Source organism: Diadema antillarum, unplaced genomic scaffold (assembly GCF_040938485.1).
Source record: "Diadema antillarum isolate AM-2024a unplaced genomic scaffold, OU_Dant_1.0 seq00000460_RagTag, whole genome shotgun sequence".
Taxonomy (NCBI): Eukaryota; Metazoa; Echinodermata; class Echinoidea; order Diadematoida; family Diadematidae; genus Diadema; species Diadema antillarum.
This window is the reverse complement of record NW_027271431.1, coordinates 3,765,639-3,790,738: the sequence shown is the minus strand read 5'-3', so window position 1 is coordinate 3,790,738 and position 25,100 is coordinate 3,765,639. Positions and strand designations below refer to the sequence as shown.

The window sequence follows — 25,100 nt, the reverse complement described above, 5'->3', positions numbered from 1 at the left end:
TCCACTGCAACTAACTCAAGAATTCATGACCTTTGACACAACTTACTGCATGGTGATCTGCGTGAATGTGGGAAATGAAGATGCACTGGACGCGGGAAATGATGTCATCCACCTTGTCGCCGTAGTAACGACAAAGTTGACCAAAAGTCCCCTCACCACAGTCCATGATCAATGATCTGGTCTCACTGTGAGACAAGTTATAGTACAGTAACATAAAGTAGGCACAAAGGTTAAAGAACTTAACCTATTTTTACTGAGGTTACTTCATAAAAACTGTAATTTGCACATTCTTGACTACATTGCAATGAAACGTCTCACAAAATAATCTATCTTTCAATCAAAATATAAGAACACATACAAAAAATAAATGTGAATTCTCTTTCACATTACTTATCACTATTGCTGTAAGCAAATTCTAGGTAACTGTCAAATGTGAATCTATTTTCTCAGATAGAATTATATCAAGACCATGAATGAAACAAACAAATGAATACAATTTTTCAGTTGTCATGATGGTGCCTGTGCTTCAATTCTAGTTTCTGAGATCACTTTATACTAAGCGAGTTCTGACTGACAAGAAAACAGGGAGAATACACAAAAAAGGGGAAAGGAGGGAACGAGAAAAGGGGGCAAAAAGACAAAAAGTTAAAAGGACAGAAAAACAGCAATCACAAAGAAATCAAAGGGCAGCAGAGGAAAAGACAGGAAAAGACAAACACTAACCTTGTATTGAGGAGAATTCCTGAGACATTTCTGGCCTTGTTTGGCATGGCTGACCCTGTGCCAAGGAACACAACTTCAGGGTACTTCCCCCTTTCTGTCAGAGGTCCTTGACCTTTGAACCCTTCCAATGACGCCCTCATGGACGTTAGGCTGGTCTGAAAGTCTTGAAGTGAGGCTAGCTCATCCAGGAATCTCTGCCTGTCTTCACTGACGATATAGTCCCTGTAAGTATACCGGGGCGAGGCAACAGGGGACTTACAATAATATTGCTGCACACTACAATTTAGCTTAAAGGGTGTGTACAGTTCTGGTTGAGGTGAGGATTAAGCTTTTAACGTTTTGCGAGATATTCAGCAACCACTCTATGAGATGTCAAAGAGCATGGGGTATCAAAAGTTCACTTGATGAAAATCGGTTTTGAAATGGCTGAGATATCCAAAAACAAGGTGAACCAAAGAGATCCTAATAAAAGGCGTGGCCTGTCGCCATTTATTATTAGCACTTTTTTGAATATCTCAGCCATTTGAAAACCAATTTTAATCAAATGAATGTTGAATCCTTCTTAAAATTACATGCTTTGTCATATTTCATAAAAGGTTTTTCATTATCTCAAAATGTTCAAAACATGAATACCCACCTCAACCAGTACTGTACAGTCCCTTTAAGAGGTTTAACTAATCTATCTGCCCTCTAATTCCTACAGTTCATCTCACAGCTACCAGAGGTTTAGCATTATTGGCTCAAAATTTGAGTGAAAGGGCCATATCATTCTCTTTAAACCTAAACAAGACCCATTAGCTCCATTGTTCATTATTACCTTTCCTAATCTTTTTGTTTCTCTTTGAAAACCTTTTTATACTTAATCCATGTAAACTTGACCACATCATTTGAAAGAGCAGCTTAAAAAGACAAACAAAACAAAACTGAGTAACTTACTCTTTATAGCATTCTGTTGAGATGCAATATTTTGCAGGGTGGAAATCTGTGCCAATTTTGCATCCAATAAATCATAAAAAACAGCCTGTAAATATATTACATGAATACTCCCATTCATTAGATCATCTACAAGTAAACTGAAATTGAAAAAAAAAATGAGAAAAATTAGCTCAATGCAAAAGTTTCTACCGTTACTGTATTGTAATATTTGACAAGATCAAACTGTAAGAAATTAAAAGATCTACTAGAAGAAAATATTGCAGATCTAGTAGATAAGAAATGATGGCCTTACCTCTCCCATCCCTTGGCAGGCTTCATATGATATTTGTTGTAAATCTCAGCAAACATCAGCTTGGCCTGCTGTTCACCGTCAATCTATATTTACAGAAAGAGGTAAATTGAAACAAATTAATCAATTTTGCCTGTCACAGAATCATCTGCAGATTTATACTAGGCAATACTATATGGCGAACATCAAACCCATTGATTTTTTTCCTTTAAATGAAGAAGTTGATGATTTAATTTTTACTGTGAAGTAAACACACAACAATCGCTGGTATGATTTTTTATATAAATGAACCATTATGCTGCAAAGATTTGGTCTAATTATTATTAATGTGTCAATTAAGGACCAAATGACACGAATGCCAAGGAAGCAATGTCAGTCTTTTTCATGATGGTGATCCCAATTCATATTCACTCAGAATTTCATCAATTTGAATAATCACATCTTTGCATGACTGCCTTCCATGGTTCTCCAATCACAAAGTCTAAACTCTTGCCACTAATCTTCTCCATCTAAATCTTCAACATAAAGAGATTCAGTAACTCGCATTGATTGAAGGCAGAGACTGAGGACGTCTGAGAGAATGGCTTGGAAGTACTGGGAAGATGTCGGTGTGAAGTTGATTCAGGAATGTCTGCTGCCCTCTACTGGCATCAAACTTCAGACTCTGGCACGATCGGTTGAAGACGACATGTTCTGTGGAGGGTCCAAACCTGTGCATGATGTGAAATGAGAGTGATGTTAAAGATCCAAAAGCGTGGGGAATCATGGGTGGCCAAATCCATTTGCTGTCCACCAGGTTACATTCGAAAATCACAAATAGCACCAGTCAGCAATGATATGTGCATCGCAGCATATGTTCATTGGTAACGATAAACTGCAGTCGAGATTCTTCTGCTGCTTGTGTACTAACATACCCTAGAGATCAGTGATAAATCTGTATACAGTTTGTTACGGGGATTCTCTGATATATCTGAACCGGGCCAGCCTTCCCACTCCATGATACAGTACCAGGTCTTTAAGAACTAGTATTTCAAACAGACTGACAAATATTTTCATAAAATCCTGAAATTCATATAAATCCTCTTCAGTGAATATATCCAAATATGGGACATTTTTTTTAGTTTTCTGCCTGCAAATACATGTATGTATTTGAATTTTCATGGTATAAAGAATGTTTCTGGCAAGTGGACTAAAGAACAGTGAATAGAATTGTCTGATAAGACTACACTGACCAAGACTTCCTGTTATCACAGAGAAGAGGGTGAATTCATTGGTTAAAAGTTCTGATGTTTCTGAGTCAGATATGTTCATTAAATGTGTCTTTAATAGCAAACTGAAGTCAGCTAAAAGTTTCGTGATCGTCAGTAGTTGTAGTTTAATGATCAAGGATTCGGCTAATGTCCATCTCTCTATCTGCTAACACAAGTCTGATATCTACTGTCACCAGTGCCTTTAATCATCAACAGACCAGTTCTCATCAAATACCATAACTATTGCACAAAGCAGAGTTGTATCTGGTAATGGCACTACAGTGCACTCCCAATACAACAAAACTCTAATTACAACAAAGTAAAAATTCAGGTCTCACAATTATCATCTATACACCTTTATATATTTTATTGTTTGGCTGTAACAGAATTCTGATATAATGAAAGGAAACTGCCAGTCTTGAGGGCTTCATTTGACTGAAATTTGCCTGTATTAACACACATTAATGGCATCACAAGCTACGCATACATTCACCATTAAGATGAGGATTGCAAGAAATCTTGATAAACGATAAAAACTACAAGAAACTCATTTCACACCAAGATGACAGGTTGATACCTTGAGATCCATTCCTGGTATCTGGTATCACCCAGGACCTCCTCAGGACACATGTGGAGTACCAGCGCTGCCGTCTCATCACCACAGTCAGCAAAATGTCTGCCAAAGTCCAACATGAAAAATGCATCCAGTGAATTTCTGCCTCATCCTTTACTGCCAAAGTGACAGGGTATGATTCATAACCTGCACATCATCCACATGGGACTAAATACAAGTTTGTTTCCCCCCCCCCCCCCCAACTTTCATACTGTGCACTGGGTATCTCACTGTAATTCTCACATAACACATAACATTTGAGCTTTTGCTAGAATACAGGGGTAGCACAAAGATGACATGTTTATCAATAAACACTGAAGGAAACATATCAAAGGTGATCCTTAGATATCAATTTCATCAAACACTTCCATATTTCTGATTATATACAATCATGCCTTCACTCACACACACACACACACACACACACACACACACACACACACACACACACACACACACACACACATACACACACAAACACACACACACAAACACCATTCAAAAAGTTTTGAAAATATATGACAGTTATTGAATGAAATCAGGTATGAAATTATGGTACTATGTATTTGCAATACTGCAAGGCATTGTCTGCACCAATGTATAGACTGGAATATAGCTGAAACCAAAGTAAAATTCTCTTTGATTCTATTTTTTTTAACATAAAAACAAACAGACAAACAGAGCTAGAATGATGGAAGAAAAGTATATCAATCACAGCATTGTCTGCTCAGGAAATACAAAGTTACAAACAAAGAGAGACATACAAACACACACACACATCCCCTTCACATACCTTGGAAATGTTTCATTAGTAATGACAGGTTCAATGTATTCCAATGATGGACATTCCAAAACTGTAACAGAAAAATAAAGATGAAATGATCATAGGTTATGCATTATGATATGAACAAGAATGAAAAGTTTTAACCAATCACCTGTTAGAAACTATGTGAGAGAATATTACTTTTTATAAAGAGTTATAAAGAGAGAAAATATTTATACAAACATGTGACTACATTAGTACAGACTACTCTCTGAGAATATGAAACATATCAAAATATATTTGCCTCCTTATTACAAATTTTCTATTCTTTAAAGGAAAAAAAAATGCAAAATTACCAATTTTACTGGGCTTAAAAAAGATTTTAACCACATCACTGCCCTAACACACTATACCCCCCCAAAAAAAAAACAACAACAACAACAAAAAACAAGGAGGAAAGAGAGAAAAACTACCTTGAATGGTGATCCACCATGTAAGCAAAAAGTGTCTCATGAACACTAAAATTCACAACTGATTTTGATCAAAAGATGGTGTGTCTAAACACTACTGGCACCTGAGAGGTCCTCTGCATCCTTTCATAAACCCGTTCCATACGGGAACCTGGTGGCCTGTGTATTAAGTCTATGGGCATTTCAGAATTCAGTATGGAACAGGTTAACCCACTCACCAATGAAGACTTGGCCAGGAATCTTTGGTCCAAGAACATCCTGTGGTCCCACCTGTTGGAATATGTGTAAGTTGACAACTTTGTATCTGAACAGTCCCATGTATCAAGAGTGGGGTCAAACTGTTATCAGCTGTAGATGGCAAATTACCTCCTGCCGGCCATCTGTTTACTGTTAATGCTTTGATGATAATGATGACAGAAATAACAATTAATATGCCTATCAAGCCGATACACAAGCAATATAATTTCATATTTTTTGTTGACTTTGTAGCTTGACTTCCTCTTATTTAAACAAACAGAAAAAAGAAGAAGAATGGACAAGGTATAAAACACATCTAAGCATCAATTTACACCATCACAATACAAATTGTCTTTTGGATTAACATTGCAATAAATTTTCTTTCCTTATTTACTATAGCTTATAATGGTCAGTAAATGTTTGATACATATCTGTCTCTTTAACATGTATTTGATTCTGTTTGCAAACACACAAACAAAGTAGAGGTATCTAATATATCAGTTTATGTTTTGACTGAAGAGAAAATAAATTAGTTTGCTTACCGTCCTGCCATCATCCAGTGTGATGGTCTCCCCAGCCTTGGCTCTCTCAAAGTGTAAGCTTCTGAAAAGGTAATCAATCACAATGACAAAGATAACTTCCTAATCATTCAATAAAGGAATGAAGGTTGACATTAAACCAACATGGAAACAGTGCATTATTGCACGCAATTCAATAAATGACTGTTGACTTTAATAGTAAACTTAGTAATGAGAGTTTACCTGACACCAACCTACATGTATGGAATATATTCTTTCTGAAAAAGTCAACATAACCCCTGATCATGAAGTCATGATGCACCTAAGCATTTTTTTAAATCAACAACAAGAGCTACTAATGGCTGAATCTCATGCAAATCACATACAGTATGCCATTGTAAAAATCCATACATTCATTAATTCACCAAGATAAACATACAATAAGATGATTTTGCAGGGCATGCTCAAAAGGCAGTTGATATGCTTTACTGGTTCATAGGCAGAACCATTTGCATACGTATAATGCTAATTCAGTCCACAAATCATTTGTCAGTTTCACTTCTTGCTTTTAACCCTAACTTACCTGGGGTATTTAGCGAGCTTGAATTCCTTGGGGGGGGGGGGCATTATGGCCCCCCCTTCAGATCTCGGCCGTTGATCGCGCGATCGCCGCAAAATTTTGCATGAACATAAAGCCGGATGTAATCTACAAGACTGTTAAGTTAAATTTTCAAAAAATTTTCATTTTCTATTTTAAATTAATATATTGTGCAAATATATGCAAAAAAATCTAATTTTCGTCTGTAATTGGCTTATAAGAGCTTATGGAATGCTGACTTTTGATGTAAATATTCCTAGTGACATTCTGAACATTTGTGCGTAAAAAAAAATTCGGTATCAAAATTAATTTCTTATGTTTTTTATTGTTTTATCAATTTTTTATGTATTTCATTGTTTTTTCAAACTTTTGTTTTTGTTTTTTTCAGCAGGATTTGTCATACACATTTTTTGAAGCATAATTATACTAAAATAAATTGATTTCAGCCATTAAAATTAAAAATATGAATCTTTATATGAATTAATTGAAAAAACACAATTTGCATTGACTTTGTACACAAAATCACGTTTTTGAGCAATTTTGGGGTTGACGAAAATTTTTTGAAGGGGCGTGGCTTCGTAACGGTATGCCCGGGCGTGACAAATTTGGTCTCAAAAGTTGCGCGAGACTTTAAAGTAAAAAGTCAGCGAGCGGCGCGGTCAAAAAATTTTGCGCGCCAGAATGGTCGCGGAATTTGTCGAGGGGGGGGGGCCATCATGGCCCCCCCCACCCCCAGGTAAGTTAGGGTTAATAGAGCAATTCAAAAATAAATTATGCAAAATCTAGGAATGAGAGAAATTTAGGGGTTAGACAATGTCATAACTTTCGCATCCATTTTGATTGTTTCTATAGTTTCCAGTCCTGAGGATTCATGACCATAACTCCAAAATATCTGTTGTAAATCACTTGTTTTTCCATTGTTGTGACTGACAATTGAATTGAAATAGATTTGAATATCTGTGTCAGTAATGTTCTCTCCCAATGTTGTGTCTGTTAAACAATAGAATGACACACACACACACACACACACACACATACATACAAACAAAAAAAAACTAAATCAAGCAGAGTTGTGTAAGAGCGGTGTTTTTGGAAATGGTCACTAGTACTTGCCACAGAGAACAGTTTTGGCACCCAATTTAACATCATCACATTAACTTACGGCTTCAGTCCCAATTCTGTTGCTCTCTTTGCTAGCAGCTTGCCTGGTTTGTCATGAAGCTGGGATTCAGAACAAATACAGATAAACAAAATAAAAAGAATAATGGTATTAGAAATATCAAAATACTAGGTAGACAGACATTTTATTTCCCCCATTATATGTGCCGGAATAGTGCCTTCTTATCATAGATAGTAGTAAACAACTACATACACTACAATACAAGGGCCAAACTTTACAATGACACATGCAATTGTAGAAAGCAAAACAGATGACAAACAAGGATAAAATGTGACTTAAACTACAAAGAACATACACAACCTACAAAGAATAAACATGACAAAATTCTGAGTAAATAAGAATATAGAGGACTTCAGAGCTAATAGAGAATTGAGACAGTTTAGTATAACACTAATTTTCTTTCTAAGAATATGTGATTTTCATACAACAAATTATTTCATGGACGGTACTTGTTCATCTTCTGCCTTTGATTTGATCCTTATGTCCATGACTGTATATAAACTATACACACTCTCACAAAACTAGGTTTAGTGGAATATACAAATGCTAGAAACCATGATGTCATTGTGTCACCCACCTTGCAGATATATGCTATGCTGAAATCAGATAATCTCTCTTTCTTCCTCTTCTTTGCACCTGTGAAAAAAATCAACAAAATGCTGTTAAGACTCTTTGGACTGCACATCATTTGCACTCTTCACATATTTTTCCTTTTCTTCTCAGTATGAATATGATTTCATGTTCCCACAATTACATGAGATTTGTCAATACTATGACAATGTAAGACAGATATCAGACTCCTACATTTTCCAAGACTGTAAAAAAATTACACACAAACAAATGAGGAGCTTTAGTACTTTACATTCGGCATTTAATGAACACAGAGCTAGCTAGTGACCTATGACCTACCATTTCTTCTCTGACACAAGGTGAATGTGCCATCTTGAAAAGTAGACAAAAGGTTAACCCATTAAAGACCAGTCCAGAGTATACTTGGGCAGGTGTCTATGGGAAATGCATGTGATAGCAAAATCAGTCCATCCTAAACAGGTTAAAGTATGATATCGAATGACATGATTCAACAGCTGCTTCATCCACATTACAAAAACACAATTAAAATATTGACAAGGATTTCTTTCTTTTCAATCCGTAAAGTTTTATGCATGAAAAAAAAAAAAAAAAAAACTACTCAGGAAAATAATCATGCACGTTATGAGTTATTAATACATTTCTAATATTGTCTTCATATATGAGCTTCCAATACCTGTGTGCTGGGATTTGACAGCCATTTCTGAAATCACATCCAAGGGGGTGGACAACTTCCTCTTGGAGCCTGAGTCTTCCTCCATTGGAAGAGTGCCTTCTTCAGAATCATTCTCATCAGAGGTTTGGTCATCAGTCACATCATCTCCTGAAGCAGCAGCTTCTCCGCTGGAGACAGCTACAGGGGGAAATAAAAGAGATAGAGGGATTACAGCACACATCTTGAATACATATGCTCTTGACTGAATTCATAATCATTCCAACTCTATGAAAATTAAGCTCATGCAATGGCACTTATTTGAATTTTCATATCAATTTCATAACTATTACTTTGGAAGGTAAGGGTAGTATGACGACTAATCAACAGAGAGACTGTGGTCATAAAAATTGATTGCAGAAAGTGATAGACTTCAGATTTGACCAAATACAATGTACAGCTCTTGATTCCATGGCTGCATACAATTTCACTGTTGCTTTGTGACCTCAGCCCCTGACCTTTCACCCACAAAACCCAATGCAGGCAAGGCTTACATTTTGTTTGTCAAACTAATATTTTCAAAATGTTATTGTGATGCTTTCCTTCATCCTCCATATAATCAAATGATGGTAATGAAAATATTCATTCACAGATGGACGAGGGGCATCCTAAACCACTACTCATTAGTTTGTGGTGGCATGAAAATAAAATGTATACAAGTATTTTAGAAAAGTATAGACATCAGCCTTATGAAACTATTCATCAAACGACTTTCTTTAAAAAGAAAACTCCTTCTCAAAAAAAGTTTCAACTGTAAATAAATATGGCATCTTTTCTTGACAAGCAAGCATACACACAGACACAAAGCTGTAGGCATGGTACGTACATACACTGGGTGACTTACGCAAGAGTGGAATTGGTGTAACCACCATGGTATCATTCTTGAAGGGACCATCAGTGTACGGCTTGATGTCTACAGGGAAATACCACATTAAAGGACAAGTTCACCTTTATAAACATAAGGATTGAGAGAATGTAGCAACATTAGTAGAACACATCATTGAAAGTTTGAGGAAAATCAGACAATCCGTTCAAAAGTTATGAATTTTTAAAATTTTTGTGCAGCAACCGCTGGATGAGGAGACTACTACAGCTTGTGAGTCATATGCGTACAACAGTATAAAGAAAATGTAAAAGAGAATTCAACATATTTTCACTTTTTTGGCACAATAAAAGTGCACTTGACTTGCCTCTTTCTAAAGGCAGGGGGAATAATATTACCCATAACATTTGTCGGTAACGAGTCAGGGGAATGTGTACTTTTTTCAAAAGATGGAATTTTGTGAAATTCTCTTTATATTTTCCTTATATTGTTGTACGCATGTGACATCTAAGTTATTCATACACTGCAGTAGTCTTCTCATCCAGCGGGTACTGCACAAAAACTTCAAAAATTCATAACTTTTGAACGGATTGTCTGATTTTCCTCAAACTTTCAATGGTGTGTTCTACTAATATTGCTACATTCTCTCAATCCTTATGTTTATGAAGGTGAACTTGTCCTTTAAATTCAAAGTTAACATCAAGCACATATCTACTGAGTTTGTCAATATGCCAAGAAGGAATGAATAAAAAAATCAAAACATTAACACACACTGCTGTAATGTGATGTGCCATCACATTCCCTCTGTGCCAGTATGATATGCAATATCTGATAATAGCAAAATTATGATTCTCTGTCGGCTGGTCACAATACAGAACGTCTGCCTCATTTCAAATATTCAAATGGAAAAAATAAACAACAATCAAATGATACCATAATGTCAGATATTTTGTTTTCAGTGTTTTTATCAATTTCAGTATCCTTTTTATGCTTATCGATATGAATTAAAAAATAATGAAAACTGTGAGGTAATGTACTGCCATGGTCAAATTTAAGTTTATAAAACAAATAATGATCATCTTACTAATATCAATGGCCTCCTGCTTGGCAAATATCTGTAGTGCCTTCTTGAAGTCTTCCTGTATAAGAGTAAACACAAGAAAAGTACATAAATTTGATGCACAATATTCAGCCAGTCAAAAGAGATCTTAAACAGTTCTATGGACAGTTCGTATGAAAACACTTCATGCAAGTATACAGTGTATCTGCCTTCAATGTGAAACTATAATTACATTAATTTACTTCTTTTCTTTTCTTTTTTTGAGGGGGTAGAAAGATGGCAATCAAAGGCAAGAAAGAAAACAACTTTTCAAATAGACTCGAGTGAAGTCAGAGCATTATCCAATTAATTTGGAAGAAGATAGGAGCAAAATTGTCTTCTGGACATAATAATTTCACAAATGGAACCTGAAGAGACCGAAGAATTCTAGATCTTTATTTAAGGTGTTTTAGACATGAACTTGACCACTAGGTGACTGTTAAAATGACACCTATGAAACAGGATGGCTAATAGTGGGTAATGATTGCCTCTCAGAATTTAAAGACGAAGGTTCTACACAAGAATGTGCTAATTTCATCACTGGAAGAGAAATGAACAGAAAGAAATACTGAGTGAAATTGATACTTTGTCACTAAAATACATTATCCCATATTGTCATGACAGATGGATAGAAAAGGAAATGAATTACAGAAATGACTTCATAAATCAACATTCTGGTGACACAACAGTCTGAGTCTCTACAAAAAAAAAAAAAATAAATACTGATACACTACAACAGCCACCAGGTAATACTGTTTGAAGAAATATGTAGTTACTGTTAGAAGAAATATGATTTTCAAACAATTTGCAACATTGATATTTTACTTTTAATGCACATTTAGAGAAGCTACCTACAGCTGTAGAGCTTTTGAAATGTATGAGAGTTACTAACCAGACTCTGGGGTCCATACATGGTGACTCGTGGAAGACCAATGTTCTTCAAGGTTATTGTCATCCCTATATAGAGTAAAAATATGTAAGGCTTACACTGCATACAAACACATGTTGAGGAATCATTCCACACACACTTAACAATCTTTATAATGAAGTTGCAACAAGCTACAGTATAGCAAATCACAAAAGGCTTGCAAATAGTGTTCTTCAGATCACAGTAGAATTTAAGCATGACACCTTTTGCAATCAGATGTTTCTGTTCCCATAACTTTCTTCATCAAAATGATTACTGTTTAAAGTCATTTCATAAATGAAGTCTGTCATAAAGGCAGAAAGGAGCATTTGTGAACTTAATATTGTAATTACATTCCATAGGTACTATGCGTTCATAGAAAAAATTCACAATTTGATATGCCCATATCGCTGACTTAAAGAGTCCATGGGCTGGCTGAAAGATGAACACAAAAAAGTGATTACCGATTGACCCGCCAATGTTCTCCCAAGACATTCGGGTGAAGAAAATATGCTCCAACTTGGACAGATTTCTTGTGCTGTAGTAAAAGAAAGAAAACAAGACAATAACATACAGTGCATGAACGAGAGACTATAATTCATTGTTGTAGATTTAACAATTTATAGGAATGCTTAAAACAGGTGTTTTACAACCATTATTTTTCGGTTCTGCTAAATGCAGACGGTCAATTCTCCATTTGTATCAGGTTATCAGAAATACTTGACATCTTAGCAGACCATTTGCTGGGCTATGTTCACTTGAAGAGTTTTATTAACTAGGAATTGTCACCTTCTCACAAATTGTACACTCATACAATACCATACCAGTACTCAAAACTGATCTTCTACAGTTAGCCCAGTATGATAGGGACTAAAAATTTCAGCCCAGAGTTGTCATTATGGACTAACAAGTGAGTCAAAGGACTAGTTGAAACAAGACAAGTCCTTAACCCTAATCAGGCTGGGCTTTTTTGGCTATGCTATATCTGGGGGGGGGGGGGGGGGGGGGGGGGGGGGGGGGGGGGCGGATTCCGCCCCCCTTCAGATCTCGCCTATGGAACGCGTGATCGCGCCGAAAATCGGCACAAGCGACGCTCGCGACGTGTACTATCAAAATGTATGGTTGCTTTCTCCGAAAAATTTTTCTTATATTTTATATTAATTAATTATTGTAAAATATGCATAAAATCAGTTTTAGGCTCTAAATCACTTATTAATGCTCTAATTAAGCTAATTTCTTTTTTAAAATGTTTCTTGTATCATTCTCCTGAGACATAGGATAAAAAAAGATCTGTATCGAAATTAATTTCTGATGTATTTTATTGTTTTTTTGAATTTATGTATTTCTCTGTTTTTCGACCTTTTGTTTTTGCTTGTTTTTTGGCCAAAATTTGTCACAGACATTTTTCGAAGGTTTATTATGCTAAAATAAATTAATTTCGTCCATTCTAAGTCAAGATATGAATTTTTATGTGAATTAATTGAAAAAACACAATTTGCATTGGATTTGTACACAAAATCACGTTTTGGAGCAATTTTGGGGTTGACAAATTTTTTTCGAACGGGCGTCAAAACGGTACGCGCGGGCGCAACAATTTTGGTCTCAAAAGTTGCGCGATACTTGAAAGAAAAACGTCATGAAACATCGCGGCGGGAGCTTATCGCGCTGCGAAGATATTGCGCGAAACATCGAGGGGGGGGGCGAATTCTGCCCCCCCCCAGCCTGATTAGGGTTAAAGTTTAAAGGACAAGTTCACCTTCATAAACATAAGGATTGAGAGAATGCAACAATATTAGTAGAACATATCAGTGAAAGTTTGAGGAAAAATGGACAATCAATGCAAAAGTTATGAATTTTTTAAATTTTTGTGTTGGAACCGCTGGATGAGGAGACTACTACAGCTTGTGAGTCATATGCGTACAACAGTATAAAGAAAATGTAAAAGAAAATTCAACATATTTTCACTTTTTTCGCATAATAAAAGAGCACTTGACTTGCGTCTTTCTAAAGACGGGGAATAATATTACCCATAACATTTGTCGGTAACGAGTCAAGGGAAAGTGTACTTTTTTCAAAAGATAGAATTTTGTGAAATTCTCTGTATATTTTCCTTATATTGTTGTACGCATGTGACATCTCAGTTATTCATATACTGCAGTTAGTCTTCTCATCCAGCGGTTACTGCATAAAAACTTCAAAAATTCATAACTTTTGAACGGATTGTCTGATTTTCCTCAAACTTTCAATGATGTGTTCTACTAATATTGCTACATTCTCTCAATCCTTATGTTTATGAAGGTGAACTTGTCCTTTAAGCTTGTGACTATACTATGCTTCTCCTTTTGTCATTCTGTTTGTCTGCTTGTAAACTTGTCTGTTTGTCAACTTTTGACAGGGTGAAAAAAACATATCACTAGATGACTCCAAGATACTGACAACTGATGTGATGCTGTAATCTGAATACATGCAGTTAAAAACCTTTAAGATTCAGAAGATGACACTCACCCACATTCCATCAGGAGTCTCTGTGTACCTTCACCACAGTTGAACAAGTATCTAAAAAAAAAAAATGAAAATGAAAATGACACCACATACTTGTACATTCACTTATCACCATGTTGTTATACATGAGAAACAAAACAAAACAAAAAACCCATTAGCCTCCATTGTACTTTTTACTAAATTTGCATTATCTAAATTTATCAATCATTTCCATGTTATTGTGCATTCAGGACTTGAGATGATAAACACATGCAACCACAAATAGGGGCTGCTTGTACATGTAATGCCATAAACCAAAGGTATCAAAGCTCAGTCCCAATCTAGAGTATTGACCATCACTATCACCACACTTCAGACATCCTAAAATCAGTTTCAACGCAAAACATAGCCAATAATAAACTTTGTCTGAGGCCTGAGCACATGACACTCCCTATCAATGTAAAATGAAAGTACACTGTATGTCAACTAATATTCACTGCAACACTCTCATTGCACCATCTATTCCAGTCTACAGCATGTAGATTATCATACATGCTGCTGCAAGGATATACTTCATCATAACTAAGGCTAAAGGCAAGAAAAAAAAAAAGAAAATGTACAGTCTTGCACTATTCTATTCATCGCCATAAATTCAATAATCAATGGCAAATGCAGGGAGGGACATTGTACAGTGATGATTTTTGGTTAACAATCAAAGAGGGCAATGAAAGATACAAACTGTACATCCACATGTTTACAAAAGAGATCCTAGACTTCACAGGAAATGTAACTCAGCATACCGAGACATGTCAGTGATGATCAGAAGAGACTGTGGACTGTCCAAAGATCCATCCCCAATGATCTGCAGTGATACCACAGAGCTCTGCTGGGGACCCTTGTCCAGCTGAGCTCGTTTCTCCCTATTCTTCAGGAACCTCAGTTTCGCCTTCTCCGCCGCCATCTCCCAATGTGACGAGCGCCTCTTCAGGAAAACTTGTGACGAACCACACGCAGACTTGCCACTGCGTAAGGCAGGATGAACCCTTAGTCTTTGACAATGTTTTGAATTCTGCCTTGATTCAAAACCATACGAAATGCTACGATTCACATGATTATGGCATCGATAAGTTCGAAGAACAGTCAGGCCATTTTTCCAAAAAGCATTTCCCAGAGCGACAATACCCCTATTCTGTTTGCACAAACTGAAAATGCCAGACGTGAGAGGCATGTAGGATGGTCATAGACAAGTAGGTATTGTAAACACTGGTAAAGCAATCACTAATGACATCAAAAAGAACGTTTCATTGTATTGGAATTGTGTTGTATATATAGGGTAGTACTAGTACTGAAGTGTTGTTACATAGCTATTGCATCACCGACCAGATGGCAGACGACAGCGGTTCTCTAATCACGATCACTCTCAGCCTTTCTCAGCCTTTCTAATTCTATAAACCTCACAGGCTCAGGTTGATTATCAGGGTAGCTTCCTGCATTAAGGAACCCCTTTTTCTCCTCATCCATTCACCAAACGCTTACATTTACTTGTCTTTAGCTCTCGACTTCAATTCAGAATCATCTCACTCGTTGATCTCTTCTGTAGGCCGACACACACCACACGTGAAGCGATGTATTACGCAATATGGTGACCCTCTCAATCTCAGTTCCCTGGACCTGGTGAGTGCCCCTTCTTCACCACCTTTAGATAACCGTAAAATTCGCAGTTTCTGCTGTGAAACCAGCCAGGAAGAATCTGATAACGACTTTGTGGGAGGTAATTGGTTTCACGTGTAAGATATCCGTCAAGAACTAATTTTCCACGAGAACTGGAAGCTCCGCTCTCGAATCTTGTGACGATCCCACAGCACACACAGCGTGTATCGTATGCATATGAACCGTATGTATTGTGCATGCCGCATATCGGCGCGGCCCTAGCTAGCTACACTAGGAGCGAAGCGAAGCGAAGCGAAGCGAAGCGAAGCGAAGGTGTATGGCAAGCCATACGGCTCACTGCGTCAGGTCACTACACGTACCTCGAAACACCTACGCGTGCCTGACCACACGTAACGCGTGGGTACACGTCACGTTACGTGTACCCACACGTCGCGTAACGCGTGCCCACGCCACACGTAACGTGTAGTGTGGGCACGCGTAACGCCAGGTCAGGCTTCACTGTACAAATTCCATAGGCGAGCCCGACCTGGCGTTACGCGTGCCCCCACCACACGTTACGTGTGGTGGGGGCACGCGTTACGCGACGCGTGGGTACACGTAACGTGACGTGTACCCACGCGTTACGTGTGGTCAGGCACGCGTAAGGTTTTGGAAGTACGTGAGGTTTCTCAAACACCTCGTGTGGTCCAAAACAACTACACGTGCCTAACCTGACGTTACGTGTACCCACGCGTCACGTTACGCGTACCCACACGTCACGTAACGCGTGGTCAAGCACGCGTAACGCGACGCGTGGGTACACGTTACGCGACGTGTACCCTGGCGTAACGCGTGGTTGTACCTGGCGCTACGCGTAGTCCACCACGCGTTACGCGTGGGGTAGGCACACGTAACGTCAGGTTGACTACACGTAGTCAAGTGTACACAACGCCACGCCAGGCGCCTGAAAAATTAGCCTTGTTTCAGGATATGTTTTTGTTTTTTAATCTGCTATAGTCGATACGTGTCTAAATATTTTTGATGAGCTGAGATAACTTGTGTAGGGGAAAAATACGTGTCTAAATAATTTTGATGAGCTGAGATATCTTGTGTAGGGGATGAATATCTAAGTTATTGAATTATGATTTCATTATTTCATTTGGAATGAGAGTGTTTTGCTTTTTTACTTTGTGTCTTCTAAAATGAAATCGATACTTTTTAGTGTAGTCTGTTGAATTTTAATGAATAGGCCTATGGCGTTGATTTCACAGATTATGATTTTTGTGATTGTTTCTTATTTTTTATGTTATATATCCTATATGTGTAGGCATTTGTTTCATGTTACTTTCATTTGTTTTTACCGCTTCTTCAGTATACTGTTCTTCAGTATTACTTTGCACTGTTCCTTACAGTACCTGTACAGTATTTGGTCTACATAATGGTGATGAACATAGATGCCAGTTACGTTATTGTTTAATTTAGGTCGTTGGCTGAGCAATTAAATTTTTCCGTTTTAACCACAACTGGAAACTGATTGTTTGAGGAGAAAATGAAACAACCGGAGAGGGTCAGTTTAGCCACAGAGAGACTGAGAAAAAAAGAGCAGGAAAAAGAAAGGGAGAGGGAGATCGGAAAGGAGAGGAGAGAAGAGAGCTTGTGGAGCAGAGAAAGGCAGAGAAAATTTGAGCTGCTACACACTGATGGACACAGTCACTCACACCTTACATACACACATAAACACACACACACACACACACACACACACAAACGATCACATACATACAATTCAGTTTTTTATATTACTTGATTACTACTTTCACTTTAACTTGTGGATCTAAGGAATATGGAATCTATCAGAAAAATTTGCCAGTTTCCAAGATTCCCCCTTTTATCACAATCACATGCATCAGATAACCATCACTGTCTTTCATGCAATCATTTCAACTCACAACAACAAAACAATTGTTCTCCTATCAAATTTTACAATGCTTTTTTTAATCATATTTTTAATGAAATCCCCATTTTAATTATGTAATGCACATATCAATAAAATACAGTAATGCAATTACTGCCATGGTCCATATACTCATGCCACTTCTAGTATGTACCAATGAACATGCTTCTGATTCTTGGTCCAATTTCAGTTATATGTATTACAATGTGTACTTGAAATGTTGGTTTTGTTGCAATAACCTAATACAAGGCTGAACATTATCCTTGGTCTAGGGACAACAGTAATAGATGAACGGCCGGGTCACTGAAAATTTGTGAGTATTTCCATTGTTCTTACATGTCTTCCTTGCCTAGAAAATGGAAGTAGATCTCACGGCTCACTAATTGCGTGTATTTGAGCTATCGTCAAGTGTTGGCAGATCACTATTACTATTCACAGTTATTGAAAGTTATTTCTAAATTGCTTTGTTACAGTCATTGTGTGCATGTCGCAGTCTGTAAACAGTGAAGGATAAACATGTCACTCAAGGAACCTGGCACACCATTGCATTGTTCCCCAAAATCATCCAATTGGAAACAATGAAAACAAACATATATTTGGAGAATGAAACTATTCATTAGCACCACCAAACAAAATCTGGTGAAATTTTGTCACAGCTCTTAACCTTGCGACGAATGTCCATATCTGCGACAACTTTTACTCATTAATCAAACTGCTATACTTCTGCATTGAAAATCTTTTTATTAGTATTTTTGCAGTGGTTGTTTACTTTTCTTTTAAAGATTGAATGTATCCGACATAAGCTATCTATACACACACACACACACACACACACATGTATATATATATATATATATATATATATATATATATATGTGGATGTATAACACATGTACACAAAATATAGATATATGCAGTGGCAGATCCAGGGTGCGCAACTGGCCTACACCACCCCCCCCCCCTTTATTTTTCGTTAAAAACACAAGATGTAAAAAGAAAAAAATGAAATGAAACCTGAAATTGGCACCAGGAATATTAGTTGTGCCCCCTCCCCTTTTACAGAATTCCTGGATCCACCCCTGATATGTATATTGACACATACATATCTAACCCTCCTCCCCCCCCCCCCCCCCACAAACCCCAAATTGTGGCAAGGGGGTGACCAATGTTGTACAGAGGCGGATAAATGTTGGTCTGGTCTGTTAGCTTCTCTCTCTACTGGTCGGGGGTTAGGTAATTACATAGACACCAATCATCATCAACTTTCAATCCCAAAATTTTAAAAGGGGCCTAATATTTCTCCACAGGGGTGAGGACAAAATATAAACAAGGGTTCAATTTTATATAATTAACTCTAATGCTTCAAACAGCATATTTATTCACCGGCCTTCCCGTAGGCCTGAAATAATGAATGGCTCACAAACAATTTCCTTTTTACAACTCATGACACATTTTCTGCAAATGTATACGGAACGACCTTTTGTCACCCTAGCAACACTAATCAATAATACATAATATAACTGGACCTCTCTCTCGCACTCATCTCTTTAATACTCATTAACAGGAGACTCTTTACGACCATTTTACTCTACGGAAGGGGAAGGGGTTTGGTTAGTTGGGTAAATGAAATGAGTGGGGGTGTGGCCATTTAGCTCGACGTCTGTTTGGTCGACTCATGAAGACCTCCGCATGTCGATCTCGTCATCGTCGATGAGCTGGGGTGTCCAGTCGGAAATCTGCCCTTATCACAAACTCATCAGCCGGTTCATCACCAGGGGCGTGGGGAGTCCAGCATCAACACAGTCGCTGTTACTTTACTTTGCCCATGGACCTACTACAATAGGTCCATGCTTTGCCTCAGTCGGATGGAACGCTCCAACCATCATGACCATGACGCCAACAAACCAGTTGTCGCTCGAGTTCATTACACTCTGACTTTGGGCGAGCCGAATGAAATCATGTGAACAGTCCGATTAACATCATCGTGATGACGCTCACAGTTCTATGTCAGCGAGGTACACAGTGTCAGTGCAGGTTAATAATTAGTTTGGAGAGGACATGGTGGGTGAAGGAAGGGGGTTTCCAACTCTATCTGAGTGGTCTCCAACCAAAAATCTGCTCCTGTCTCCTCAAGCTTCACACAACTCTCAAAGTTCCAAAATTCTCTGACGCTCTTAATTGCTTCTCTACATAATGTGTAGGAGCTCGGTCAAATTTTGCTTGCCACTTCTCTCCTCTCAGCTCAGTCATTCACTAAGCTTGACACTCACCAAGTTTTGACACTCACCAAGTTTTGACACTCACAACTCTCAAACATGCTCTTTTATACCTAATTAACTATTCACATTTTCTTTTCCTACCACTATTTCATTTGGTTAAATCTGATCTTTGGGAGTGGTCTCCACAAAATAATTAAACCCCCATTGGTGACATGTCCCATTAGCTCCTCCCATTATTTTCTATGCAAAATCTTCTGTAGTGTTTCCTGTCAATTTCCGCTTGAATAATTATAATTAACGATATCAAACAAGGGGCAGGAGACAAAGAGCCAGTGCCCGCATTGCTCACCAATGGTCTCTAATTTGTTTGACTACTTCTTAAGACACCGGAATCAGTGCACATGAAAATTAGGGTGTGAGGCGCCTCCTCACACTAGTTACGTTCAGTTATTTGGAGTGGGGCTCTGGTGCTGAAGATTATGGACCTGTTATGGGGGAGTTGATTGCTAAACTCATAAACTGCTGTTAATCACTCTTTTCTTGGGAAGGGGCATTGACGACGAGAAAACAAAGGTAGTCTGACAGGAAGCAAAACAAAGGATTTCATCAGGGACCTCCCTGATTGCATAAACTCAAAGAAGGGGGCTGTATAGGGCTGTGTACTTTTGCGTCACCGGGCAATTTTGTGCGCTAGTAGCCACTGGGCTACACATACATGCACATATAAACATTCTTATTCACATAATTATGTCATTTGTTATCTGTGGCTTTCGCCATGTACAAAGCACAACCACAGTCTGCATATTTGATGCAGTCACATCATTAGTCATAAAAGCACATGATTTCATTACACTACTAGTATATGAGAAATGCATTATGCCCCACTAAAAAAATCTACTTGTTGCCAAACAATCATCTTGTCCTTTCCATACTGAATGCTTATATACATTTTACACTGTAGACCAAGAACAAAGCTGCGTGCACAATCACCATTTTATACACCGTCCCTTTAGTTAATGCTCTCAAAGTGAAAGAAATCGTCAGTTTTGAGTTATATTAAAGAGTAAATTCCAGAATGAAAGCACATCGTAAATTTGAAAAGGTAGATAATGAGAATGCATGCCTTGCTGAGTTTTGAAGAGACAGTCATATTATGTTACTCCTCAGAGATAATATGAAAGAGTTGTTCAATGTAAAATAGCAGAGCCTGTGAAAAAGTGCTAAAATTGAAATTATTTGCAAGACCTCTAGGACAGTTGGAGTTTCAGAACTGTAGTATACAATTTCACTTGCAGAGACAAACAACAACAACAACAGAAATCGATATTGACCTGCTATTGTGATTAGTTGCATGGTCAGATTATTCAATATAAGGAGCCATTACCGTCACTAAACTCTCAAGAAATGTTGAAACTAAGGCTCCCATTTCTGTGCATCAACATACCCTGGACATAGGGCACAGTTAAGTGATGAGATCATTTCTTGCCACAGAAATGAACAAAGCATGGCGCTGTAACATATATTCTATGTGGATGCTCCACACCATTCCTTGACTACTGGCTTAACCACACAAAGAATGACATTGTGCCTCATCATCTGTGTACTATACAAAGAATGAGCTCTTCCAGAAGGGAAATATCCACAAGATTCTTTGCGTGCTTAAATAGTACCACCTTCCAAGTTCAAGCTTGTCGAGTATGATGATTGAGTCAACTGAGTTATACCTTCAAAAGAGACAAGAAATTTCAAAAAAAAAAGTGGAAAAAGAGAATGAGATTATACTTCACACATAAAACATCTCCCAAGAATCTAACACATGTCTTGTGTTAAGATATATGCACTGAGATGTTAACCTCCCCATATTAAAGAAAAAAACAAACAAACAAATAAACAGGAAGATTTGACATAGCAAATATGAAAACTCTTGTGAAGGCCTATTTCATGCATTACAATAGGCCAAAAGATATCTGAATTATGTAGACTGCTGTAGTTGATCATTATCAGAAAATGAAGAACATTTTCATCTTTTAAGCAAAGTGAGACTTAATATGAGATGATGTCTCACCTCTTTATACACAGAATATGAAATAGATTTTTTAAAAAATGTCCTTTCAATGGAGTAAATCATTATTCATAGTCAAACTGCATTGCAAAATTCCTGCATATGAACTGCCATAAAGTGTTATTGTCTCATCATTATGTTATGCATTATTATTCTTATGTATTGTAAATAGTCTGTGCAGCTCTGCATTCATTTGTAGACACGTGTGCATTTCTGCCACCATATATCTGAAATTAAAATTTGCTTACCAGTAATTCATACCTATTGTGAGAATACCAATTGGGAAGTAAAAATTGGTATACACATGTTCTTGTGAGTTGGTTTGTGTGTGAATTCATTAAAATTATGATACGGGTCAATCCACGTCAAATCATCCAATTTTCGGAAAAGTTGTCACCCGACCCCCTCCGATTTTCTTTAAAATCGCACCAAATGTTCCCCAAAGTGTCTGACGGAAAATCCCAAAATATTTTGCCCCAAGGTCAATTGGTTGCTAAGATACAGCCTCACATAGCAACCGGTGCGCATTCAGAAAAATTAGTTAAAAGAAAATTAGGCATTTTTGATTGATTGTGGTGGCATGGATATTTATGCAAAAGTGTTCATTTTCAGGAAATTGAGAGAACTTTATAGTCTTTGCAAGAAAAACTGACTGTGACGTGAAATTGACTTTTCGTTAACGCGCACGAGGTCACCGAAAATGGTGTTAAATGTTAATTTCCAAAATTTTGATGCATATTTAGAGGCTAGTATCTTCCACATTTTATCACCTTAGGTTCTAATATATTATGCTGTTGAAGGCTTTGACTTGCTCAGTAATTTTGAAAAAAATCGGCGCATTCATGCCCACCGTTTTTACGGAGAGCGCCCTCAAAGTTGACAAAAATGAAAAATGTGCCAAATTCAAGGTCACGGATCACCCTTCGTCCCACCTAGGAATGGCACCAATTTTTGTGTATTGATAGACATTTACCTATATTATCTTGGGTTACCAAAGAAATTTTGCTCCCAAAATGTTCAATGGCAAATTTACCCTACCGAAAATGGTCGTAAATGGCCAAATTCCCATGTAATATCACATATTGGGTTTAGAGGACATTTCAAATGTCCAGGCTTTCAAGATAAAAAGGCCTAGCCCTGTGATATTTGCAGTAGGGATAGTCTGTTATACATATTTTAGTAATATACACCACAAAACACTTTCATTACATAATAATGACCTTGAAATTTAATCCAAATTTTGATAAAAACAATAAATTGCTCCATTTCCCTCATTGCTCTGCATACAATATTATGTAATACGTGTTTTGTAACACTTTTCACAGAGCAATATTTCAAGAATTATGAAAGCTGACAGCCTACCACATTAAGGTTCTAAAGTATTTGTGCTCTTCTTTCAGATTTTGTGTCAATTTGATCATGAATGTTATACCCTTGACCTTGAAGTGCTTCTAAAAATAGCTGTAAATTTGTTAACTACAAACCTACACACAATCATGACAGGTGTATTATGGCATGCTGTACTAAGCTGTGATTCTTTCACAAACACAAAAACTTTTTGTGGTGTAAATGTATATACTGGAATTAATCTATACATGCTTGCAAGATATGTTACAATGAATTACTTTGTTCTGACAATGACCCTCAATTTCAATCAAAAAAGGGGACAGTAATATTTTGTGATTTTGTGTGCATTTCCTATGGAAAACAGTGCTTTGTGGTGAAACTCATAAAAACTTGACCATTTTTACTATCTATCACTTTGATTGATTAATTCTATTGTAGTTATGTTAGAAAAGTGGGCTGTGACAATTTCCAATAAAAAAAAAAACATGGTTATGATGTAGAAAACAGAAAAACAAAGAAATACATAAGAAATTCCAAAAACAAGAAAATACATAAGAATTGAAATGATTTTGGAAGTTTTCATTATGGTACAGAACAAATCCCCCGAAAAAGAAGACTCTCAGTCCTTTTAATGTGCGTTTCACAGGCTAGAATAAGAGTCTCATTATGTTGGGCGCAATGTCCATAATTATCAACTATTATTACGTACTTAAATACAGGTCTTTATGGAGAGGAATAGGCATTTCTCATGATTTTGAAGGTCATAAATCGAGGGTCATTATCAGAACAAAGTAATAGACTGTAACATATCTTGCAAGCATGTATAGATTAATTCCAGTATATACATTTACACCATAAAAAGCTTTTGTGTTTGTGAAAGAATCACAGCTTAGTATAGCATGCCATAATACACCTGTCATGATTGTGTGTAGGTTTGTAGTTAACAAATTTACAGCTATTTTTAGAAGCACTTCAAGGTCAAGGGTATAACATTCATGATCAAATTGACACAAAATCTGAAAGAAGAGCACAAATACTTTAGAACCTTAATGTGGTAGGCTGTCAGCTTTCATAATTCTTGAAATATTGCTCTGTGAAAAGTGTTACAAAACACGTATTACATAATATTGTATGCAGAGCAATGAGGGAAATGGAGCAATTTATTGTTTTTATCAAAATTTGGATTAAATTTCAAGGTCATTATTATGTAATGAAAGTGTTTTGTGGTGTATATTACTAAAATATGTATAACAGACTATCCCTACTGCAAATATCACAGGGCTAGGCCTTTTTATCTTGAAAGACTGGACATTTGAAATGTCCTCTAAACCCAATATGTGATATTACATGGGAATTTGGCCATTTACGACCATTTTCGGTAGGGTAAATTTGCCATTGAACATTTTGGGAGCAAAATTTCTTTGGTAACCCAAGATAATATAGGTAAATGTCTATCAATACACAAAAATTGGTGCCATTCCTAGGTGGGACGAAGGGTGATCCGTGACCTTGAATTTGGCACATTTTTCATTTTTGTCAACTTTGAGGGCGCTCTCCGTAAAAACGGTGGGCATGAATGCGCCGATTTTTTTCAAAATTACTGAGCAAGTCAAAGCCTTCAACAGCATAATATATTAGAACCTAAGGTGATAAAATGTGGAAGATACTAGCCTCTAAATAT

The 25,100-nt window shown here is 37.1% G+C and overlaps 1 protein-coding gene across 1 annotated transcript in view; it reads right to left on the bottom strand.

Moving 5' to 3' along the window:
* The window catches only part of LOC139733098 (zinc phosphodiesterase ELAC protein 2-like), a 59,027-nt gene that overhangs the window by 6,694 nt on the left and 27,233 nt on the right, over window positions 1–25,100 (bottom strand). Inside the window, exons 2-18 of the mRNA XM_071643941.1 lie at window positions 14,988–15,260; window positions 14,212–14,262; window positions 12,171–12,244; window positions 11,692–11,756; window positions 10,785–10,839; window positions 9,704–9,790; window positions 8,833–9,018; window positions 8,155–8,213; window positions 7,560–7,618; window positions 5,824–5,884; window positions 5,263–5,314; window positions 4,605–4,665; window positions 3,776–3,874; window positions 2,493–2,658; window positions 1,952–2,034; window positions 724–945; window positions 47–185 (exon numbers count right to left, since the gene is read on the bottom strand). Of these exons, the coding sequence (XP_071500042.1) occupies window positions 47–185; window positions 724–945; window positions 1,952–2,034; window positions 2,493–2,658; window positions 3,776–3,874; window positions 4,605–4,665; window positions 5,263–5,314; window positions 5,824–5,884; window positions 7,560–7,618; window positions 8,155–8,213; window positions 8,833–9,018; window positions 9,704–9,790; window positions 10,785–10,839; window positions 11,692–11,756; window positions 12,171–12,244; window positions 14,212–14,262; window positions 14,988–15,260 (1,792 nt within the window). The remainder of the gene's footprint in view (window positions 1–46; window positions 186–723; window positions 946–1,951; window positions 2,035–2,492; window positions 2,659–3,775; window positions 3,875–4,604; window positions 4,666–5,262; window positions 5,315–5,823; window positions 5,885–7,559; window positions 7,619–8,154; window positions 8,214–8,832; window positions 9,019–9,703; window positions 9,791–10,784; window positions 10,840–11,691; window positions 11,757–12,170; window positions 12,245–14,211; window positions 14,263–14,987; window positions 15,261–25,100) is intronic.